Genomic DNA, 23,790 nt, shown 5'->3' with positions numbered 1-23,790 from the left:
TCCTGTGCAGTCTACAGAGGCTTACATACAAAACAACACTCCCTTTGGGCCCTATTAGGAGACAAAGAGAAACACACACTTCTCAAGCAGGTACCCTAATAATATGTCGGCAATTTAGATAATGACTGGGAGTGAGATAAACTAAAGTGTGTATTCCAGGTAATTGGATCTGTGGCGTGTTCGCTACCGTAAGCGTCTATGGTGTTGTGTGTTGTGAGTACAAGGGGCACTCGGAGATGGACTGCCAATGATAAGTATTATAAGGCTTTCCAGCATGTGCTGTAATGACTGATTTGAGATATTTTAGCTGCCCACCCCCACGAACATCATGAGAGCCCGAAGCAAATCAGAACTGGCTTTGGATATGCGTCTCTGTAGGAGGCAGGCTTTACATCATTTCTCCTCAGATCCCCGGCTCTCGCAAGCGCTTCCATTTAGTCGTAGGATGACAAATACAACACCCGGGGCTGTCAGAATGATCAAGTTGAGAGAGTTTGTTTCTCCGAGGTGAAGCCTAGAAAAGTTGGAGTCATAATGAGAGTTGTCAAGCCTGTGAGGTGAAGCGCAGAGAAGAGCAGGCGGTGGGAGCAAAACGTGAAGGTGCCTTTGGGGGCCCGGTGGGCTGGATCTCCCTGGCCTTTAAAGAGATTACCTTGGCAGTGTAAGGAGCAGGTCTACCCAGGGGGTTCAGGGGGAGATAGGCCAACCGGCCCATTACCAATACTGCAGAGGACCCTCACATGCTTTGTTAATAATCTGATGATGAATCACTACTTTAATTGGACCTTTATAGCTGTTGCCTGATCCCCAGTCCCATCTTCTTGGCTCCATTCTTAATCGTCCGGTAGTTTGTTTTTATTTCACACAATAATCTTTTTTTTTTTAATTGATTAACTTTACTTATTTCATGAAGGGTGGGTTAGACAAATGGGAATCATGGCTAAAGTGATGACTCTTTATAGAAGCACCCTTTTCATTGAGATTGGTTAATTTGCGGTGTTTACTCCGATATGTCCGCACGGTTCAAAGTAGTGTCTGTTTTAAGACTACACACAGGGTCAGATTTTTCCCACTCTTAATTAGATGAGGGATGGTCTAATTAAATCAAATTCATTATCCTCAGCTCTAGAAATCAAGAGGCTCTATTGGAAATAAGGTTAGGCTCCCCCTCATCCATCATGGCCTAACTAACCAATTTACAGGCCAGCCGTTTGCATGAGGCATTATTACCTTGTCATAAACACTTACCTTTAAAATCCTCGAATCAAGTCGTGATATGCTAAGCTTTTATCACATTAGTTTGTGCTACTGTGTCAGCCTCTTTCTGCCTAAGATAAAGTAGGCTCCCAATAATTATATTAGCCACATAAGGCGGAGACAGTTCAAACGACTGCTATTTAAAGCTGGCTGATAATTCTGTATAATTAAGACATAGTACAGTTGCTCACACAGAAGAGGGACCGAGGGCTTTGCTGTGGTGAAACAAAGAAAAAGACAACAAACTGGCCTCTTGAAAGCCTTTTTTTTTTTTTTTTCAAAGCAAAAGAAGAACACCAGACTGAAAAATGAATAATTCTTCGATTGAAGAATTCCACGTTCAGTCGTGTCCAGTGCTTCGGCTGCGTGGAAGTCCAAGTATCGTTAACACTTGGCCTTATTCCTGCAGCTGTGAGACACTCTGCGTCCATTGTCTAGGAAACACAAAAAGCTACCATCATGATTATTCTCCCGATCTCTGAGCAGATGAGCCATTCATCATACGGCTCGTCTTTCATATTACTAATGCCAAAAATGATTAAAATTCGCTCTTTTAATAAACTGTCGCAGCACCGTTTCACAGTCGATATCTTTGCATATTTACATCTGATTAGCAGTGGTTTAGCATGTGAATGGTATCTTAAGGATGTGAGAATGCTGTTGCTTTAAAATTTATAACAGTCCACCATAGGGCCACAAGCCCTTTTAAATGGCGCTCAGTGGTGGAGCCATATTCTGAAACACATGAGGCCTGTCCTCTGATCTGTGTTGGAAAGTGAATTAGTGAGCTCCATTCTGAAGCCAGTGATAGCAATGGGCTGAGAGCAGTGATTTGTTGGCGGCGTATATTACAGCCCACGGTCAGGGAGGGAGGGATCAGAGAAGCGTGTGTGTGTGTGTGTGTGTGTGTGTGTGTGTGTGTGTGTGTGTGTGTGTGTGTGTGTGTGTGTGTGTGTGTGTGTGTGTGTGTGTGTGTGTGTGAGGAATAGGACAGGGGGCCTTATCACTCAGTGTTTACTCACAGTAAATTGAGTTGAAATAATAGTCTTTCTCTGAGACCAAACAATGGAGCAGGCTGCAGGCCGAGGGCCCAGGCTGGTGCGGAGCTGGCCCGCGCCACTTCAAAATGAAAGGCTGAGCCCGGGGCCATGGGGAGGAGGCACGGCGTGAAGAGGAGGAGGAGGAGGAGGAGGAGGAGGAGTGGGGCGTCCTTTATGTGGACAGCTACACCAGTCGCAGAGCAGACACCCCTCTGACAGGCACCTGGGTATTACAACGGGGAGAGAGAAGCGTGGAGGTGGGTGGGGGTGGAGTGACGAGGCCTCGGGGCTCTGTCATTAGGTTGGTGGTGGAGAGGAAGATGACTGCCCCGAGGACAGAGGAGCGACAGGTCCCGGTGGGACGGTGACCACGACCTCTCATTCCCCCGGGTCTGCACTATGACTGGTGGGACGTGTCAGTGTGTCGTCCCCCCCCCCCCCCCCCCCCCGCGCTTCAACACGCTCTCATAACCTTTGGCTATGGGTGAGCTGCAGAAGTCCAACCTGCAGAGGGAGAGAGTGTGTGTGAGCAAAAGAGAGGCAGCGGCTGAAAAAGAAAGGCATATCCATGTAGAGCGTGGACCCTCCTATGCCATTGTCTCTTCCTGTGTGTGCTTCAGCTGCACCGCAGCGCTGCCTCTTTCCCTTCATTTATCATTCTGCAACATAAAGTGCTGCCACAGCATTATAGAAACAGCTGCTTTTTTCAGACAGCCACGGAGAATGGGCAGCTCCCCGGCACACAAAGACACTCCTGGACCCAAAGAGAGTGTAAAATTGGTGGGTGAATACAAGCCTTTTTTCCCTCGCCGAGAGGGCTGACCGCGGGTGTCACTGCGGCGGGAGACATTGTCATCACCTCTGAAGACAAATAAGGATCCATATCGACCGAGTCATGTGTACAATGAGTAGCGGGGGCACCAGTGAGATCTGTCTGTTCACAACCACATATGTATAACTACAGCTGCTGCGCATCACACTCTCTGGAGAATTCATATCAGGGCTGTTCAACCAGGCCTTATATGTATGAATGATCCGAGTCGAGGCATCTGAATCTCTGTGCGCTTCGGCCCTATACAACATCAATTTACTGAGACCGGAGCCAAAGCAGAGAGAAAATAAACCGTGTCAGTGCTCTGTTAGGGGTCATAATGCAGTCACTAAAGGGCTTTGGTGAGGCCACTGAGTTGACTCGAGGTAAACGCCGTGGGACCATGCAGATACACTGTCAGTTTGTTTGTTAAGAGACCAGACGTGCCGTGCCATGCTTCACCATTCTACTCTGTGCCTTAAAGGCTCCACGTGGAGAAAAGGGAATTTTGTCGAACCTGTTCTCTTCCAGCTGGAGAGATGAGATTTTACACTCCGCCAACCACATGACAGAGAAATGCTCGGTGTGTGTGTGTGTGTGTGTGTGTGTGTGTGTGTGTGTGTGTGTGTGTGTGTGTGTGTGTGTGTGTGTGTGTGTGTGTGTGTGTGTGTGTGTGTGTGTGTGTGTGTGTGTGTGTGTGTGTGTGTGGGAAAGTAGAAAGAAAGAGCAGCGAGGGCATCAGACAACCGCTCTGCCAGACCTCCTGGGGCAGAATGCATGCTTGAATACTTGAAGACATGAACAAAATAGTTTCACAGTAACATTAGCTGCTACGATGGAGAGAGAATTTCCCTTTCAAGATGAACCACACAAACACCCACGTACACAAAGCAAGTCGCAACAAGTACGGACAATTCATTGATTGTTCTCTTCGGGTTATTTGTACCTTGTGTGGAAGGTGGAATGAAACAACACAATGACAACAATGACTAACCCTCTTGGATTGTGTGTGACTATACATATTGAAACCACAATTCTTTCCAAAGACTAAGCCACCAAGTAGAATCAGAAATATATGATGACACACTGTTGCTGTAATGATTATACATTTAATAACATGTCAGCTTTAGCCAGTAATGAAGGAAATCAGACATTTTTTAAATGCAAAATTAGAAATACTGCAATATAAACACAGCCCATTACAAGTAATGGAGCTGGAAAAATATGGAAAGAGAGATGGGAAAATAAAATTTGCTAAAAGTAGCAGTAAAGTTCTACAATTATATATTCTAACACTGTTTAACTGTTGTCATTGGTCAGGTTATAGGTATACAGTTTAATGTGATACTGCATCATTATATGTTTTGTATTTACAAATTCTTTATTTCAAGTTTTAATCTTAACTAGTAAATGGAAATAGTGTATGAAAAGTATATTTTACTACCTAACTAAAGGAACTTTATATAGCTAATATCTATATCGATCTATCTATCTATCTATCTATCTATCTATCTATCTATCTATCTATCTATCTATCTATCTATCTATCTATCTATCTATCTATCTATCTATCTATCTATCTATCTATCTATCTATCTATCTATCTATCTATCTATCTATCTATCTATCTACCGATGTATCGATGTACCGATGTATCGATGTACTGATGTACCGATGTATCGATCTAGCTGTCAGTCTGCCTGTTTCTCTCTATCTTTGATACTATCTTTCTGTGCACATATATACAACAATTATTGTTTGTGCAGGTGTGAGCATGAGTTTAAATATACAAATTGTGCAAGAATTGTATAACACCTCCACGTTGCTCCAGAAATAAATATTAACTGCTTTTCTGCAGCTATTGTAGATCTTAATAGCTTTATTGATATATCAAGTAAATTGTAGGTAAATGTAATTAAGTTACTTGTAACGTGTCTAATGTGTCCTGATGATCTGAACCATTTTAAACCATTGTCATTTTCTTGAGGTCAGAAGTAACTGAATGAGGTAACATGAAAAGAAAATGTTTTAAATCCATCTTTATGTGTACAGCTACACCAGTCAAGTATAAATTCATAACTTTTATATCTGACTCCCTCAGCCAGGCCAGGCGCTCTTAAATCAAGCCAATTGGAAAAGAAGGTATGAAAAAAAAAAAGAAAAGAAATGATGCTGCAGAAAATGACCTTTCTTTCCCTCCCAACCCGAAGCTCCCTGGAATGTGTAGGTGGTCTCAATAATGTAGCTGATGGTCTTTAGTGAAACAGCAGGTTTTTGGTTTGCTCTGCGGTGTATGTGCGCCCCTCTGTCTGTTTGACACATTCCAACACTGCACCCCTCTCCAAGGCTCCTAACTACCAGTCCGTCGCCATGGTTACCACCATACATCCATGCCAGCTCTTCACACTCAAAAGACATATTTGTTTGGCTAGTGTAACCACGTTGCCGACAAAAAAACACAGCCTTTTAGCATAACACCTGCTAATCTTGGGATTTAGCTCTTTGAAGAGGATTGCTGATCAGAAATTCAAATATATTATTTGAATGCTAATCTGAATGTTAATCCCCGGCCCCCGGGTCTTAAAGCATCCTGTCTTTCAATAACAATGTTTATTTTTCATTTGCTTTCTCTTTTTCATTTTCCCTCACCACCCCCACCCCATATTTAGCTCCGCCGTCTATTCCCTCAAGGAATGTCGGACTTTAAAGTATGTGACAATTTGAGAGCATCGATGATTCGGATGCTCCCGGAGAGAGACAGATTATTATCACTCATTCTAATGAGAATTTAAATTGACACAGGTGAAGTGCTGGGTATCGATCTCGGCTGATCTCAGCTGAAGCCACCTTCTTCAACTAATTATGTGATATTACATAACGATTAAAATTCATTACAGGTTCTTTAAAATGTACTACTCTTCGACGGATGAGGATAAATATATTGTGACATACATTTGTCCTGAAAAAAAAGGCAGCACAACACGCATTTATTCTTTTCATCTATCTCTTCTCTTGCACCCTTCAACTTGTATTTTTTTTTTTTTTTTTTTTTTTCATCTGCTTTCCGTTGCATGTCTTGGCTGTTTTCCTAGATTTTATCTGCATGAGTGTGTGTCTGTGTGTCTGAGTGTTAGCAACCAAAGGAGATGAGTGGGTGGCTGAATTGGATGTGCTTTAGGTTGTGTTTGAGTTCAGACAAATAAATGCCTAGAAAAAAAAGGGGGAAAGATAATGAAAGACAGACCAAAACCAAAACATATACATCCTTATAAAAACTCTTCCTGCTTATTGACCTTTCTGAGTAGTGTCCATGATGTACATTTCTATCACTGTATAGACCTCTGCTGTCAGTTTGGTGTTCTTTTGATATCTGCCTCTATCGTGCTGACTTTTGTCTTGGTTAAGATGCAGAGACAGAGAATCAAGGGCAGCAGGATCACAAACACATGAATCCGGATCTTGTGAACAACGGCTAATTCCTGGTTGCCTCACATTCTCTTCCTCCAAACTAATTTTGGGCTTAGAGTGAATCTCTGTTAAGTAAACAGAGCCCCCCTCATACAACCGTCCTCCGTCCACAATGATCTCCAGATCATCTCTGCCCATTAAAACCTGGGCAAACACTTTACTTCACACCAATGTACTAAAGATTGGAGGAAGAGAAGAAGGGGAAACACAAGGGCTTTTTTTTCTTCTTTTTTTTTTTTTTAGATTTTCCCAGATTGTCTCTCTTTCTCCTTTTCTACCTATTAATCCAGTATCCTTCAGCCCTGGTAAACTCCTCAAGATGGACATTGCTTGGTTGAGGGTGGAAAGGGGTCAAGCTCCATTGGCCTCTGCACAGAGCTGTGGAATTTTTCATTAGTGCACAGCTGGGTCACAAGTGGCTCCAAAGCCGTCTTAATATTGTGTAGGCCCACAGATTAGGAGCGGAGAAAAGGGAGCCAAAGCGTGATGCTCTCCACCAGACCCTGTCTTTGCATATTTGCAGACTTGTGCTTTAGAACACCTCATATTACTGTTTGTTTTATTTCTTAGACCCAGAACCTCTGGGTCAATAGTAATTATAAAGCCCTCCAATCCAAATGTTGTTTTTTAACCATTCCACCGCTGAATCTGAAAGATGAGTCCATTTATTTTCTTACAATAAAGAAAGTAAAGTATCTTGGAGCTGGATGAAGCCGCTCCTACTAATTCGCTTCGTGATTTAATCTAGTCTTTGAGAACTTAATGTTCTTTGACTGGGCGTGAGATCATAATTGTTTTCATTGCTGCAAAAGTTGTATAAGCATTATGGCTTGCAGCGAACTCCTGAGTCTCATTATAAAAAAGAGTTGTGTGTCTCTGGGTGGTTAAAGTCAGCCATACTGTAGTTCTGTAACATGTGATAGCCATTACAGTCACTGTAGCCATCACTCTCCGCTCCCCCAGCTCTTTCAGAAGCACCAATCACTGGGGCTGTCACCATCATGAACTTTCACTTGATGATTAATCCTCACACAAATAATAGCAATTAACTATTTCTAAGTATTTTTCTCTTCATTTTATGCCACTGTTAAGTTATAAGTCTTTTAATTGGAAATAATTTCTGTTCGCCTTTTAGACTTTGTTTAAAAAAAAAAATGCAAAGAGCAGACATGACAACTTGCGAAGCCTATTACTGAAATATACAAAGAAATTACTGACTGTGACAGGAACCAATAAATAAAATGAACAAGATACTTCGGTAGCGACAAGATGACATCATAAAAGAGTGCCAGTTAAACCTCAAACGGTCAAAACGAAGTAACAGAAATCGGCCATTTTTTTGTTTAGTTTAATCCGGCTGTTTTTATACCGATGAGTGGAAATGATTGCGATCATTTCAAATAATCCTGATCATGTTATTATGTAAAAATTGTGCCAGGCCGAGCTATCAATTGGAGCGGCTCGTCAAAGGCGGACTCTCTGCTTCACCTCCTGCTGATTAGCCTGCAAGGTGTGAACAAGCCAAATTAATAACATATATCTAAAATGGTCACCGATGATTTTACTGGTGTTTTAATGGGAGCTATCCAGGCCTCGTTTCTTGGGTTCATGTTGTAAATGTGTCCCGCCTCCAGCAGTGATGGCCTTATAAACTGCCCGACTTACTGGAGAGACAACAGGCAGCGCAAAGTACTTCATAAGAGCCTTGTAATTCACCATCTTTTAATTTATTTGTTTAAGGATCAACTCCACTTTGGAAACAGGTAAAAAAAAAAAAAAAATAAAAAAAAGAAACAGGAAAAAAAAAAAAAAAAAAAAAAAAATCACTGTCATAATTTCTTCCCTGGTGCCGCTGCTCAGAGTGTGCGAGCATATTGTTTGTTCTGAGCTCTAAAAACTGAGCCTAAATGCGATGTTGCACTCATTTTACATACTCAGGAACACCAGCTGTCCAAACAGCATCATGTGTGCTCGCCTGCTTACTCTTGTATTTAGATGTGTACTTAGCCTCCTCTGCTGCCCAATACACTGTCCTTTTCACTCCATGAGCTTTGTTCTACCTGTGTGGCTGCGGGAGGATTATTTCCATGCTGTTTTCCTATCGCCACTCATTAGTAGACACATGTGAAGGAGAAGGTCGCTCAATGCTGCAAGACAATTCTCAGCATTCCGCAGTTGCTTTTAGACCTTTGTACGAACACGCAGTATTGACTACATTATGTGTGGTCTTATATCTCATATAGCTTGACACCAGAGTGAGTAACAGAAATGTTTTTTTGTTTTGTTTTTTTAGTTCCACTCGTCACAAAACATAAAAGATACAGATTTGCACGTTTTCAGGCTCTTGCGGTCAGTTAGGACACACGTGAATATCGCTTCTAAACGGTATTTTGAGTGTTGAGTAATCTGTGAAACTCACAGCCCCTGGAATGAGATCATTTGAATAACGACTTAAGGGTTAGGATTTCTTTTTGCAGCTGTGCAGCATAGCATCATGTACAGATATGCCGGGGATGTCCGTCTGGCCGGGGACTCGTCTGAGGAGCTGCGCATTCCAGCACAAAGGAGTTCATGCTGCCATAGAAATAAAGTGGCCGTATTTATTTTCACAATAGCGGACATGTGGGATAGACGATCCTGGAAACACTTCACTCCAGACTAACTGTAACCAGCATCCCCCTTTTTTTTTTTTTTTTTTTCTCCAGATTTAGTCTCGCTCCGTTCAGCAGCTATTACTAAGTGTGTTCCCTCTGAGATGTCGGGCAGGTGCATATGCATACTCTAGCACATCGCACACGTCTCTGCTATTATCTTTGATATGCCAAGTGCAATCAGCTTGTCTCATTCCTCCCCTGTGAGCTTGCCGGCAGCTTTTGCGGCGCTTCAGTGTGGGGAACAAGCAAAACCCTGTGGCCAGAGCTGCCTGATGAAGAAGGCACCTTTGGGCCGTTAGTGGTGTACACATCTCCCGTTAATGTGTTTTACTTTTACCTGCTGGGAGTTTAATTAAAAAACAAAGAGCCTCAATTTAAAGGCCATTATTATGCTAATGTAGTAAGCACGGGATGGTGATTAAGCAGCTTTTAGAGCTGACTGGAGTTGGCCCTTGGGAGCAGAAGGATGGCACTTTTTATTTGGCTTCATTATTCTCCATGAATCTATGCTCCAAAGAGAAAACGCTGATACTATGAAACAAGGTCAGCTACTGAGATCATTTATGCAGACAACATCATCACTACCACTTTTTTTGCCCTTTACTACTCACACAGGCTGAAAGTTTGCTTTAACCATAAAAAAAAACAAAAAACAGAATGAATCTACTTTAACTGCTTTTATTTATGTGTTAAAGCACAACCCCCATTTTGGAGCCTACTTTTATCAAAAGTCCCTCTGCAAGCAATCAAACACTTGTATTAGCTGAATTAAGGGGGCTATTTTTAGGCCAGTGTGGTCAACATCTATAGCTGCATGTACGATGGCGGACATCAGAACCGAACATAACAAAGTAATTTGCATGATGTTGAGACGAAGTTGAAAAGGTTTGCCTTCGTTCAGCCGCGTGTAGCGAAACATCTGGGGATCAAATGTTTTCCTCCATAGCCAAAGCTCTTGATACTGTTGCTAAGAGGAACCAATTTTCACAGAACTGAGGCGTGTCTCGTGAGGAACAGAGAGGTGGCTGTTCAACAGTTTGGAGGTTTTTGCCGTGACAGAGACGTTTGTTGTCTTTCCAGAGAACAAACAGAACAAGACTCCACCTGAAAATTTGGATGATCAATGAGCAACTAATATAATAAAAGCATTTGCATACGAGCAAAAGCAAAGTCATGACGATGCTGTCGTAAAGAAATGTGACAGTTAAAGGTCAAAGGTTAAAGATTTTGCCTTTGGAGAGAGCCCGGCGAGCTGTTTCCACGTTTCAATTCTTTACGCGAAGCTAAACTCATCTGAGCGAACGAACTGTTCTTATGGTGCGTTCATGAGCAACTGTGACGTGGGAAAGTTTTGACCTCCAAGCGGGAGGTCGAAAAAGGTCGGAAATATCCCGTTAGGAAAGCGGGAGGTTTTGGAGAGCTCCGAGAAGCAGGTCTAACGCCACTTCAAATGCAAGCGTTCGTGACGAGAGGGAGAGATGTACTCACTGAGAAAATAAGGGGAAATGGCCAGACTTGGTTAGCCTCGCCTATCCAGTTTACTATCTGTGTTAAATGTTTAAAACGACAGTAAATTAAATTGTGTAGAAATGTTGCGCACGAATGATATTGATCAACTGAGCTCCGTTTTGCGTCCGTGTTCGTTTATATGCAGGATGACGAGGTTGTTTGTCGTTTTTCTTTCATAAGACAGTAGAAATAAAGCAGGTTTTCTCGGGGCCAGCGCGTTCCCTGTTTGTGAACACTCTCATCTCAGGACGGACCCTCGTGGGAAGTTTCCTTCCCTATTTTCCCTGGTTTCAGTGTTTTAGGATAATGTGAGCTAAGCAAACAGATATGCAAGTCATATTGAGACTGTGAATGGACACATTTCTCCAAACTTTGAACCGTCTCTTCTGCTTTGCATCGGAATATGCCTGTCAGCTGTGTTCAGCTGTCGGGAAACGATTGATTTGAGACGTTGCCACGAAATCAGTCGTTTGACCGATTCCCTCCATCCTGCCCGGAGGCCCTCGTCTGACCTGCCTCACAGGCCTCATCTCTCACCTCTGCATGATTGGCACGGCCACAGCTTTCCTGCCTGAACACGAGAGCCCATCTTCAAAGTAATAGTTTACAGCTGCTGCCTGGATAATCCTCATCCCCTCTGTCTTTGAAGGGATGCGGTGACATAATAGCCCCGGCTATTCTTCCCTAAATTGTTATGGTATTTCTCACAGTGTTGTTCAATAGCAAAAGGGGAGTAGGTGTTGCACGTGTTGCTAAATGTAGCATGATTATCAAGCTCCATAAGCAGCTCCATACTCCTCCCCCACCTCACCCCCACCACACACACACACACACACACACACACACACACACACACACACACACGTTTCCCCCCTGTTCTCTCTTATTCTTCAGGGTTTCTTTTATCCCGCCCAGTCCTCCTGATGCTTATCACTGCGGCAGAAGCATTAAATGTAATGTCTGTAGAAGGGAAATCATTGGCAACATGTGGTGAGAGCTTAAGATGTTGTCACACTTTAAGTTGCTTATAATCTGTTCAAAGGGAGAGTGCATAGTTCTCCAAAGTGCCTGGAAAGAAGAAGAAGAAGCGGCTGAGAAGCCGATGTCTCTCAGCTGCACTTTGCTCGGCTAAAGTGTTCATCAGACAAAACATCCCTCTGTCCCTGTTGGTTTTTGTCTTCTTCATAAGGCTCTTTCTTTTCTTTTTTCTTTTTTTTGTTCCCATCTGTTGTTTTTTTTTTGTTGTTTTTTTTTTTTTCCTGTAATTTGCTTGTAACATTACAAGCCTCAACAGTGTTATAATCTGTCACAGAGACGGAGAGACAACCATAGATAATGTACAAAAAAAAAAAAAGAACTGACAAGGGATTACAGGTATGTGGACACAGGATTAAAAAGAGGGATGTAATTATTCCTCTGGGAGAGCGGTATGTGCTGAGATGGGCTCTTTTTTTTCTTCATTTATGAGTTCTGTCGTGGGGAGGCCTGAGTAAATATTGACAGTTCTCTCTGCTTGAGATGCGGCCATTGATCCACACGGGAGGGTCTCATCACTTGATCTGTGCGCTCAGGTGTGGGAGGAGGAAGAGAAAGCGAGAGCTGGGACGTGGCTTAGTTGTCATGCCGGTGGTCCTCTCTGTGGCGTCTTTTATACACAGACTAGCTTGCCTCTGTAACACCGGGAGTCGTGTTACCAAAGCAGCTGAACGTCCAGAAAGTGGATTTTAGGTGGATACAGGTCTTAGTGTGATGGGTCACTGGGATCAAGTAGAGGCAGAAAGTGGTAAATGATCACCGTAATCACTTTAAGTCTGATTTCAGTCGCACCTACAGCTTCTTTGATGTCTCTCTGGGTCTGTACAGAGAGCTGTGTAGCCTCTTTTCCAGCTAATGTTATCAGCAGCCCCTGTTGATATGTTTTTCTTTTTATGAAATCATCATTTACATCTTGCACTCTGTCTCCTGTTGGCACGCCAGCCCAGCAGCCCGGTCCTCAAACCACTAATCAGGTAATGTCGGGGAGGTTGAATGGCGTGCCTCCCCCTGGTCAACCTTCACTGCTCACACAGTGGTGTTGTTTTAAAGAGCATTCTTTAGCAGCTGAACTTGGAAAGGTATTAAAGTGGGATTAGGCTCCTCCACAATCCACTGCTTGTGTCATTCAGGGAGTTTGTGTTCTCCTCTCCCCGCTGCCACCTCCCCACTCCTCCTCTGTTTGATTGTGGCTAGCCGCAGGAGTGGGACTGACTGTGCCTTTCAAAGGAGAGGGGTAGGGTTAAATCCCTAGTCCACTGCTCCCTGCTAATTCTCCTTGTTCCTTAGAGAAGGATTTACTTCTGCTGCCAGCTTCTCAAAGGCCTTCTCTGCCCATCCGAAAAGTCGGCGTTGCCTTCCTGTGGAGGTGTGGTTGCCATAGAAGGGGCGTCATGCATGGCTATTCCATCTGAACCCCGCTGAGAATGGGGACCGGGGACTGAAAACAGGCAGAAAGTCCGGATTAGACCCGAGGACAAAGCAGGACAGGAAGATTCCAGAAGGGACGAATAGGAATTACAGCAGCAAAAATAATGCAAAGTGACAGAGAGGGGAAATAGAAAAATAATGGCTTACAAGATTAGACTCGGCGAGGAGAAAGAAGAAAGGAAAGAGGGCTGAATGAGAATGTTTTCATCTAGATGAGAAGATTTGAGAGAGCGGTCGTAGGTGAATGCGGAGTCCTGGACGTATCAAAACCGTGCTAACAAGTCATTTCCTCAACTTTTTTGCTCTCTTTCTGAGCCTAAGCCGGCAATCATTAGCTAAACATGAGAGTTAGAGCTGGGAACTTGTCTTGACAGATTCATCACCTCTTTTCCCTGATCCCAGCATGTAACACACTAATCCTTCTAAAAACTAGAAACAAGTCCCTGAATATTCCGTTTTCTATTTGCAGGAATGAGTCGATGTCAGATTTCGTTCTTTTTCATTTTCTCATTTTAATTTAAATCGTTGCTCTTTGTCTTCATATTTTTCAGTGATCAAACTTGGAGGTTTGTTTAGAGGACAGATCCAGGTTGGCAGGTCACTTAAACAAGAACCCTGCTTGTTTGAGAAACATGCCAACATTTCTTTTTCAAGGGATTATCCTGGAGGTTTTTCCATAGTTCAATAATAATCTTCTTAACTTATTGTAATAAATGAAAGATTAAAGGATTTTATGAACCCTGAGAGTGCCAGTTCTGACATCTCCGTTGTCTTGCTGCTGCATGATGGAAACAAAGAAAATAAGATGCTTTAACTGTCTTTTGCTGACAGAAACAGGTTGTAGTATTCATTATAATGGATTGATATCTAGAAACTAGTAAAAGCTTATTAATTGTTGTGATGTAATTAAGATGACATAAAATGCAGCTCAGTGAAACAATTATTTTCAAAAGCTGCAGAGACAACAGTAAAAACCACACTTGTTTCCAGCACGCATGCAGCTGCTCATACACGTGTGAACACATCCGCACACACACACACACACACACACACACACACACACACACACACACACACACACACACACACACACACACACACACACACACACACACACACACACACACACACACACACACACACACACACACACACACACACACACACACCATATCAGTACTCAATCAGTACCTATAACAACATTACCATAACAAAACCATCCTTTGGTTTCCCTGCTTTCATATTTACACATTATATTCATCACTATCGCTCATCCTTGTCCCCAACCAGCACATGATGTCAATTGCTCCTCTCGCTGCCTCCCCTGCCTTGCACAATGAAATAGATGTTCACCACAAATAGATAGGCGGTTGCCAGCTGTCTTCCAGACCAGGGCAAACAAAGAGGCCGCTAATAAATCCAGCTTTACGGCTGGACAAGATCAACCACACTCCCTGCCTTCTTGCTCCATTTAATGTGGCTTCTTCTGGACAACAGAGGACGAATTAAATGCCTCTCAGTCACCAATAAAACAATGCAAACATCTTCCTGAAAGGATATAAAAGAAGATAGAGGTGTCGTCTAGGAAATGGTGATAGAGGTAGTATTGTGCTATAAAGGCGTGATATTAGACAGTAAGATGAGATATGAACAGACTAGCGGGCACCCCAGTAGCCAGCGATGAATCATTTCTCTGATATGGTATCTGATGCATATAAAGTATTGTGGATATGAAAGGATTGTGTAAATTGCCACAACAAAGGCTTGATTAGTTTGGTGATTGCTGCACAGGAACATGATCCAGCCTCTTTTTGTTTTTTTTAGATTTGTGAGGGGGGTTTGGGTGCCCATGACTGCGCTCTCTTGGAATGATGCAGGGTTGGACCCACCCTAGAAATTTAGTCGCTGTCAAAGGAGTCACCTCTTTGTCAGCCCACAGGATCAACAAACCAACTTGACTCTTCAAATATTCTTGATGGGTAGAGCTGTCACAATCATTAAATAACTGTGATTAACGATTTAATTGTCTTTGTCCCTTTTATGTCACCATTATAGTTTAAGCATAATCAGAGTTTAATAATACACATGCAACTTGTGACGAAAAAGAGCCATTTGTTTATTCGGGCTGTTTGGCTCTGAAACTAAATCCGCGATCAAGTCGATAGATGCTCTTCGAAATGCGGTCGGTCGAACATTAGAAGTTAAGCATCTCGAGATTAACAGAAGAGGACGCGACAAGATAACCTCATTACAGAGCACCGGTCAAAACGGTGTGAATATATAAGATTTCTCTTAGTTTCATCCAGTTGTTTTTATACAGATGAATGTAAACAATTCTAGCGATTATGCAAAATGATAGCAAACACCTTAAATAATCATGATCAGGTGATGATGTCGTAATCGCGACAGACCTAATGATTGGCAGCTGAAACCATTAGCCGTTATATAACAAAATAATGAAATGCTTTTAAAGTTACACTTTTACAACTTTTACTGAACAGCGACCCCTGCGGCCACAGACAGTTACCACATTAAAGTAAACAAAGGTTTCCTTTTTTTTTTTTTTGACATAGTGTTGCTTTAAACAACTAATTTGATTTGAATTCAGCACTTCTAAAATCCTCCCTCTTTCTTGTCCTGCAGGTTGTTTGCGACCAAGTGCAGCGGCTGCATGGAAAAAATCGCCCCCACAGAGTTTGTGATGCGCGCCCTGGAGTGCGTCTACCACCTGAACTGCTTCTGCTGCTGCGTGTGCGACCGCCAGCTGAGGAAGGGCGACGAGTTTGTCCTGAAGGAGGGTCAGCTGCTCTGCAAGATCGACTACGAGAGGGAGAAAGACTTACTCAGCTCGGTCAGCCCCGATGACTCAGACTCAGGTGAGCCCTCTGCACCCTCTCACACGGGAGTGAGAACACCACCGTGGTGCGATCATCACATGGCACCGAGGTGTTGTATTCTGTATGCTGTGTTCCATCACAGCGGTAGCCAGCATAGACGTCCATGATGAATCTGAACTGAATCTCACTGGTTTCACTGTTACATCATTAAAACTAAAAGAAACATACAGTTCATGTTGCTAGATCATTTGCTTCGACATCTTGCATGTAGCCCAGGCAGTAAAAACTTCTAACATTTCTCCAGCTGTAGCTTTTCAATGGCTGATTTTGTAGAATTCATCTCAAGCAGGGAGCATAGGTTTATGATACAGTAGGAAGTGGAAACAGGACGAGGCCAAGCCACCCTGTATTAATGGCTCTCCATGCGTGGGCAGGCTCTGGTGCTGGAAAGAATTAAATCACTGTATCATGGTGAGTGACAGAGGGATTTGGGGGCCTTTCTGCAGAAAGCCTGCATCTTCGCTCTTATCAGCTCTAGTGTTCCTCGCCTATAGCCTCCACACACAATGAGGCATCTCGCCAAGCCTCACTGTTCACTACCATCTGGCTCACATTTAAACATGCACAAAAGCGGGGCAAATTTGTCAAATACATCTGTGCCTGTGTCAACTTTTGTCAACTTGTGGGAATATTTGCTCCGCGTCTTCCTCGTTCGATTGTGTCCCGGCGTATCGCGCGCAGCCACGTCTTTGTTGCGCGTCTCCGAATTTCAAGATGGAAAAAATGTTGACATGAACAGAGGTTAACCTCGGCATGTGGCAAATGAAATGTAGGTTTTTAGTGGAGAAATGTAGATACATATCAGAACCAGATGACAGGAGACACCGAGCCGTCATGTGTACGCCTCTCCTTGCAGCCATGAGACAACAAAATCATCAGGGTTTGTTAACAGCACTGCTGGTTTTGATTTGGAAAAACATAGCATGAAAAAAACGTTTTCTTTTTTCATTCTTTTGTTTTTCTGGCCCTTGTGGCAAGTGCTATTGAAATATGTCACTGCGGAATTAAAACACTCCTTTTGTGTCCTATTTCATAACTACGTGTGTTATCATATTCATTTAGCAAACATTTCCAACAACAGTTATTTAAAATATTTCAGTAAAATAAATTCAAGTAATTATAATTGATGAATTCCTTTAATTGTGGATAAAGCTGTGCTGTTCTTTTCTTTCTCTATTCTATTCTCAACCCAACCAGTTTCCTTTTAACTATTGCTTATGCAGGGATGACTGAATTGTTCGGTTCCTCTGTATAATGTTTTAAAGGTCTATTGTGAGGACTTTACTGTGTTAAGTGCCCTGAGATGGCTTCTGTCAATTTGTCAAGGAAATTGAATTAAAAATGTAATTGAAACGTATAACAATGTAATAATTGTAAATAGAAATAAATTAAACACACACACACACACACACACACACAAAGAGAACAATTCTAAATTACCCAAAGCATTTTTTTCTACGTAAAGATCTGTGGAAAAACAGTTTTCATACTAATATATGTATGTGTGATGTGACAATACCAATAAATCAGTCAGGCGCTACTCCATTCATTAAAGAAAATATTTACAATCATCTCCAAAAAAAAAGTTGGAGGATTACTCATTAAGTAATGAATTGTTCTGAGAGCAATGAATACATAAGATTTAGTTTGTGGTAGCTGCAAACAGCAGGCTGATTTTAATCTAATAAATAAATCTATAAACATCTCTCATATTTTATTTCATTTTAATGGCACATTGTAGGAAACAGGCATAAAAACGACACCGGTTTTACGACCCCAAACTGTAATATCCTGCTGTTGACGGTAAAAGTTTAGCAACGCACATAGATTCTGCGATTATTTTAAATTTACTGTCCTGTCACAGGAGATGCATTTCCCATATGTAATGGGTTGCCTTTTTCATGTTGCACGTGATGCAGTGTTCTTATCAGAGATTGATTTAGTGTAAATCAGACAAAGCTGAGAGCAATAAATCAATGGTGACGCAGTGTCCAGCTCAGTGACAAATGTGCATATTTCACTGAGCTTTCCATGGACTTCTGTAAGTCCAATCGTACATGTGGCCTTTTCTTTTTTGTAATAAATTGATAACAAAGTATCAGAAACACATGTCTCCTTTGATTAGGCACTCATGGTGTGTGAATCTCCCGGAATAGGGAAGAATGAAAATATATTCATCAGCAGACTGTCACTGGGTGCAGTCAGCTCGGGCTCATGCTGACGTTAAGGAAATATGATTCCTTTCTGCAGAGAAAAGTGACGACGAGGAGTTGGACATCAAGCCCGAGAAAGGCATAGGAAGCCAGGGAAAGGGGGATGACGGGAAGGATCCAAGGAGGCCCAAAAGACCACGAACCATTCTGACCACTCAACAGAGACGGGCCTTCAAGGCCTCCTTCGAGGTGTCCTCAAAGCCCTGCAGAAAGGTAAGACCAGGCTTAAACAATCTGCTACGTAAAAGTATTTATTTCTTCCCTGGTTTGTGTTTGGGGTGAGGGAGATTTAGATGCCGACCACGAGCCCCTACAGTAGTTTAACAAATAAAATTCTCAAATTAAAAAAGCCTCCTCCACCTCAGAGCTGAGCTTTGAAGTGCCGAGCAGCACTCTGTTCTGTGTTAACTGAGGCAGGCTGCTGTAACGCAGTCCGTCTGCACCAAATGTCACACTGAGATAGGAGAACCCGGGCCCGAAAGCAGCCGCTGCACCCGGTCCAAGGCTTTGAAGAGGCAATAACCAAGAGGTCTAAAAAAGACCACCGCATTCATTCAGCGCTCACTGAAATCAAAGCAAATCAAAGAGGCAGTCTGCCTGTTGGGAAATGTGGCAGATACGTTAAGGAGGCAAAGTATTTCAGGGTGTTTCGTTTTCCTGAAAGTATTTTGTCTGGATGTCTTCAGGTGAGGGAGACGCTGGCTGCGGAGACGGGACTCAGTGTTCGGGTGGTCCAGGTGTGGTTTCAGAACCAGAGAGCTAAGGTGAGAGCCACTTACAAGAGATGAATTACAGTTCGTGTCCTCAAAAAAAAAAAAAAAAACAGCTTTGTTCCATCTTCAAGTCCAGCTAATAAATCACCACAACTATGTATATTAAACTTATCACTGCATTCCTTTCACAAATGTAACAAAAAAAAAAAAAAAAAAAAAAAGAGCGAAGAGTTGCAAATCTAGCTCACTCTTGCATTAAATGTCTACGCCCTCCTCTTTTCTGATTATTATCTTGTTAAAACCTTTGATACTTGACAATGAAGTGCGCACAGATACAGATTTTATGCAGTTCACTCAAGGGTGAACGGCGAGGAGCATCCTTTTTAAATTAAAGAGAGCATGTTAGTTTTGGGAGTTCCTCACAACTTTGACTCCTTCGTTTCAGATGAAGAAGTTGGCAAGAAGACAGCAGCAGCAACAAGAACAGCAGAATTCACAGAGACTTGGCCAAGGTAGGATACGGCACACACTCAATGGAGCACGCACAATGGAGGCTCATTGTCTCATTGGCATCTGACACAAGTGTAAAATAGAAACTTACAGTATTCATTCATTCTGGGTTTTCAGTGAAGGAGAAATAATCAATTTAATTTGAAGAAGGTAATATATGCAAAAACAAAAAACGATATCAGGCATACATTATCATTCCACACAAAGTATTGTTAATGTCATGAAACGTGTCATTTAGTTGTATGTATTATGGCAATGTAATCAGGCTAGTAAGAAGGAGTACATTAGTCCTTCTTCTTGTTGTCTACTGAAGCTGAATATATGAGCGTTTCCTCTCTGAGTTATGTTACAGAGTAATCAAATGTGTTCAACAGTTACGCTGAATAACAGATTACAAATATGTCACTGTGTAAACAAGAACGCTTCACATCAAAAGTAAGTTGGAAATTATGTTTGGAAGCCAAATAAAATGAATGGCAGACATCATTTCGCAAAAACCACTGCAAAGGGAAGCGGGGTGGGGTGGTGGTGGTGGTGGTGGTGGTGGGGGGGGGGGGAAGCCACTGCAGCTTTGTGTCCCTCGCACCAGTCGGTTAGCCAAGAGCAGTGTTTGTGAAGGGAATTGTGGGAGAAGCCGCAGGAAGAACTACTGTAGGTTTCCAAAAGGCGAGCAATCCGGGAATGTGGAGGATCTAATGGCAACCTCTCAAGCACATTTATTTATTTTTGTTATCATCGTGGTACATTTTAAACAGAAACTCCAATTCAAGTGAGCTTGTGGGGTTTGAATAGGAATCTACAAGGAAGAACGCTCTCATCATCGTCCCCGGTTCAGCCCCACCTCTCTGCGTTCGCCCATTGCGCGTGGCCGCATTTACATTTTGCAGACTCATCTGTAAGTTAATATCACATACATATTTCCTGTAATGGGTTTTCCCATTTGCTTCCTTGCAGAGGTGATGTCTAATCGGATGGAGGGGATGATGAACTCCTTCACACCGCTGGCTCCGCCGCAGCAGCAGCTGGTCGCCATGGATCAGAACGGTTACAGCACAGACCCGTTCCAGCAGGGGCTCACCCCCCCACAGATGCCCGGGGACCATATGAACCCATATGGTGAGCATTCACCAACTCCCACCAACCCCTTATAAAAAATAAAAAAAAATTAAAAAAAAACTACTGCTCACAAAACACACACATGCCTGTCCCTTGATCAACCTCGTAGCTCCCCAGTGTGGGACATGTGCTCAGGCCACAGCCCCCTGATTTAAGCCGCTCAGAGAGGAACGAGCAGCTTCTCCTCCCACACGAGCTATCACAAGCATTCTCATAAGCTGTCGGGTTTTGAAGTGCAATTTTAAATCTGTTTAATATGGTTTTAACTCCTCGCCTCCGGTCCTGAGACATGGCTTGTTACTGATGATGTTTCCTAATGCTGGTAAAAACATGTGGTCTATGTGGGCAGCTTGAGATAAACTGCGGTCCAAACAATGATTGGGGTCTGTGTGAGCTAATGAATCAGAAGGAGAAAACAACACATCTCTGATTTCTGTTTGATACTGGAATTAAAATGCAAACAAGGACACGGTGGGGGGAGGGAGGGGGGAATCAGTCAATCAAGTGTTGGTCCACAGGATGTAGCTGGAATAATACATTTCTGAGTGATGTCCTCACCATGTCCCACAGGGACCATTTCCTCAAGTTCATAACTTCCTTATAATTTGCCTCCATTTAGTTCTTCTCGGTAGTAAGAACCCAAATCCCCAGTCTCATCACTCTCCTTCGGTTTGGGGAAAAGAACAATATTGGCAAGGCATTAAAAGATATGTCTCAAAACACTGTCCCCATTTTGTGCAACACTATCATTAAGATCCAGAGTGTAATAAAGTTAACTATTCCCTCCAGAGAAATAACATGTTGAGGTTTTATGAAAGGCGTAAACAGTTGCTATTAACCAGATCTTTCAGGAGGATGCCCCTTGTTTACATGCTCCCTCACAGACCGCAATTGTCCCGGCGAGGGCAGCAAAAAGTGAGCTTTGATGATATCTAACAAAACAGTTCTCACAATTGTGATGACACACAACAGCCATTTCTCAAAGTGACTATTAGTAATTATAATTTCCCAACGCTGCTATAAATCTCAAATACAAGATTGCATTAATTTCCCAGTCAGAGTTTGGTGTTGATGCTCTTCTGTTTTGAATGACGCCCTGTCCGCCGTACCCTCTCTCCGCAGGTAACGATTCTGCATTCCATGACATCGACAGCGACACGTCTTTAACCAGCCTCAGTGACTGCTTCATGGCATCGTCGGACATCAGCTCCATGCAGGCCCGCGTGGGGAACCCCATCGACCGCCTCTACTCCATGCAGAACTCTTACTTTGCATCATGAAAAGAGAAAAAAAGAAAAACACCAGCACAGAAAAAGAAACTGCCCAGCTCAACCTAAAGCACGATGGCCAGGAGTTTCTACACTAACACGGACATGACAGAAGAAACACCTCATTGCGGTAGCGCCTGGTTATGTGCGGAAGCTTACTCAAAGATAGCAAAACCACTTGATGTAGGACAGTGAAGATTCCTGGGGGGGGAAAAGACTTAAATATTGTTAGAGATTATTTGGTAGGATTGCTTATTTGTCACAGGAGATATTACTCCTTTTCTTTGTTCACTTAAAGAAAACAAGTAGATACTGAAGCCACTGATTACACACTCTCGAACCAAATAACCCCGTGAATTTATACAGTGCATGATCAATTGTAAACTAAAACTTTTTGTAAGCCCCTCCCCCCTGGTTAAGATGTGGTGTTTGGACTGTTTCTTCTTCACACTACATGGGTTTCCATGTTCACCGTTAGCATTTTGATCACTTTCCATAGGTTTAGATATCGTGTTAATAGTAAATAGGTGCAGCATGTCTGCAAGAGTGACTGTACATTTGTGTATGTATGAGAGTTTGTGATGAGAAAGAATTGTTTAGAGGAGAGAAACAAGTGGAGAATTTGGTGGACAAGTAGGATCAGTGAAGTGTAAATACTTTCCCCAGGCAAATTGGATGTGCATGTTAAAAATGGAAAGCATTCTATTTATTTAACTATAACAGGCTCTTGAAGGTACATATTAAAACTGAAAAGCTTTATTTAAAAAGGAGAGCATTTTTTTTTGTTGAGCAATTAGTGAGTTCATGAGTGTCACAACTCATCTGTATACCTTTTTTTTTTTTTTAATATGAAGATTAACCCTTTTGTTTTTTTTGTTTTTTCTTCAGCCAAGCTGTAAATGAGCAACGTTGCTATTTATTTCGTACAGACCATAAACCTTTTGTTGTCATTGTCATATGTGCATTCTCAAAATGTTAAAGTTGCTAATTGACCAAAGTTGACTGGTTTGATGAATAAACAATGTCTTTCTCCTGATAACATTAAATAAATACCATCAGTGACCATTGACACGGTAACATTTCAGGTCCTATATTACCTGCTTCAGTGAACGGCTCTGTTCAAGTACGCTCAGCTCATCACGTCAGGACGTCCAGGCGTCCTGACGCAGGTGCTGGCGCTGGGGATAGCAGTGTCGCTCGGTTAGTCTGCATGCTATTGGGCAAATTCTCTCGAAATTTGTTTGAAAGATTCGTGCTCCCAAGAGGATTAATCGAATGATTTTTCTTATTAGCGCGCTGATATGCTAATTGAGGCTGAACATGGCAAAGATACCTACTAAACAAAAAGTATGTTAGGATTCTTTTTTTTTTTTTTAGCATGTTTGAACTCCGTCAAGGTTCAAAGTCAGATATGCAAATTTGTGACAGCTATTCAAAATTCTTTGAATACATTCGTATCAGTTCATTTTTCATTAAAAAAAAAAAAAAAAAAAAAAAAAAGATGCATTCAACATCATCCAATGATGATGACCTTGTCCTGCTCCTCCTCACTCCACAAAAGAGATTTCGGTAGGTTATACGTACTGCCAACTTTAATACATCTGAAAGCAAACTGCTCATTACCTTGATAACCTAGTTATTCGACGACGCTACTCCGATAAGTTGTAACTTTTGTTTTGCTGAAAATACAAACAATCCACATTGCCATTAAGAATTGTGACGTGACGTCACTTCCGCACAATGTGATGGGTTGACGCCTTTACTTGCGTTGCGAAAGCGAAAAAAAATAATTACGCTCTCTGGATTGCGTGTTTAAGTACTCGTGACAAAAACAATGATTTAAAAAAATATATGTTGACGTGTTAAAGAAA

General features: G+C 42.4%; 1 protein-coding gene across 2 annotated transcripts in view; it reads left to right on the top strand.

The window, feature by feature from the left end:
- lmx1bb (LIM homeobox transcription factor 1, beta b) overlaps window positions 1-22,988 on the top strand; it is a 47,357-nt gene extending 24,369 nt beyond the window's left edge. For both annotated transcript variants that reach the window (XM_069706762.1, XM_069706761.1), the window contains exons 4-9: window positions 15,846-16,078; window positions 18,350-18,525; window positions 18,999-19,076; window positions 19,471-19,537; window positions 20,490-20,651; window positions 21,774-22,988. In XM_069706762.1, the coding sequence (XP_069562863.1) occupies window positions 15,846-16,078; window positions 18,350-18,525; window positions 18,999-19,076; window positions 19,471-19,537; window positions 20,490-20,651; window positions 21,774-21,931 (874 nt within the window). In that variant the 3' untranslated portion in view covers window positions 21,932-22,988. The remainder of the gene's footprint in view (window positions 1-15,845; window positions 16,079-18,349; window positions 18,526-18,998; window positions 19,077-19,470; window positions 19,538-20,489; window positions 20,652-21,773) is intronic.
- The last annotated feature ends 802 nt before the right edge of the window (window positions 22,989-23,790 follow it).

The sequence above is a fragment of the Brachyistius frenatus genome, unplaced genomic scaffold (assembly GCF_029030835.1).
Source record: "Brachyistius frenatus isolate BFR_SWC_R1_liver_20210118 unplaced genomic scaffold, ASM2903083v1 Contig_64, whole genome shotgun sequence".
Lineage (NCBI taxonomy): Eukaryota > Metazoa > Chordata > Actinopteri > Embiotocidae > Brachyistius > Brachyistius frenatus.
Note: the sequence above shows the minus strand (reverse complement) of the source record. Positions and strands in the feature narration are given on the sequence as shown.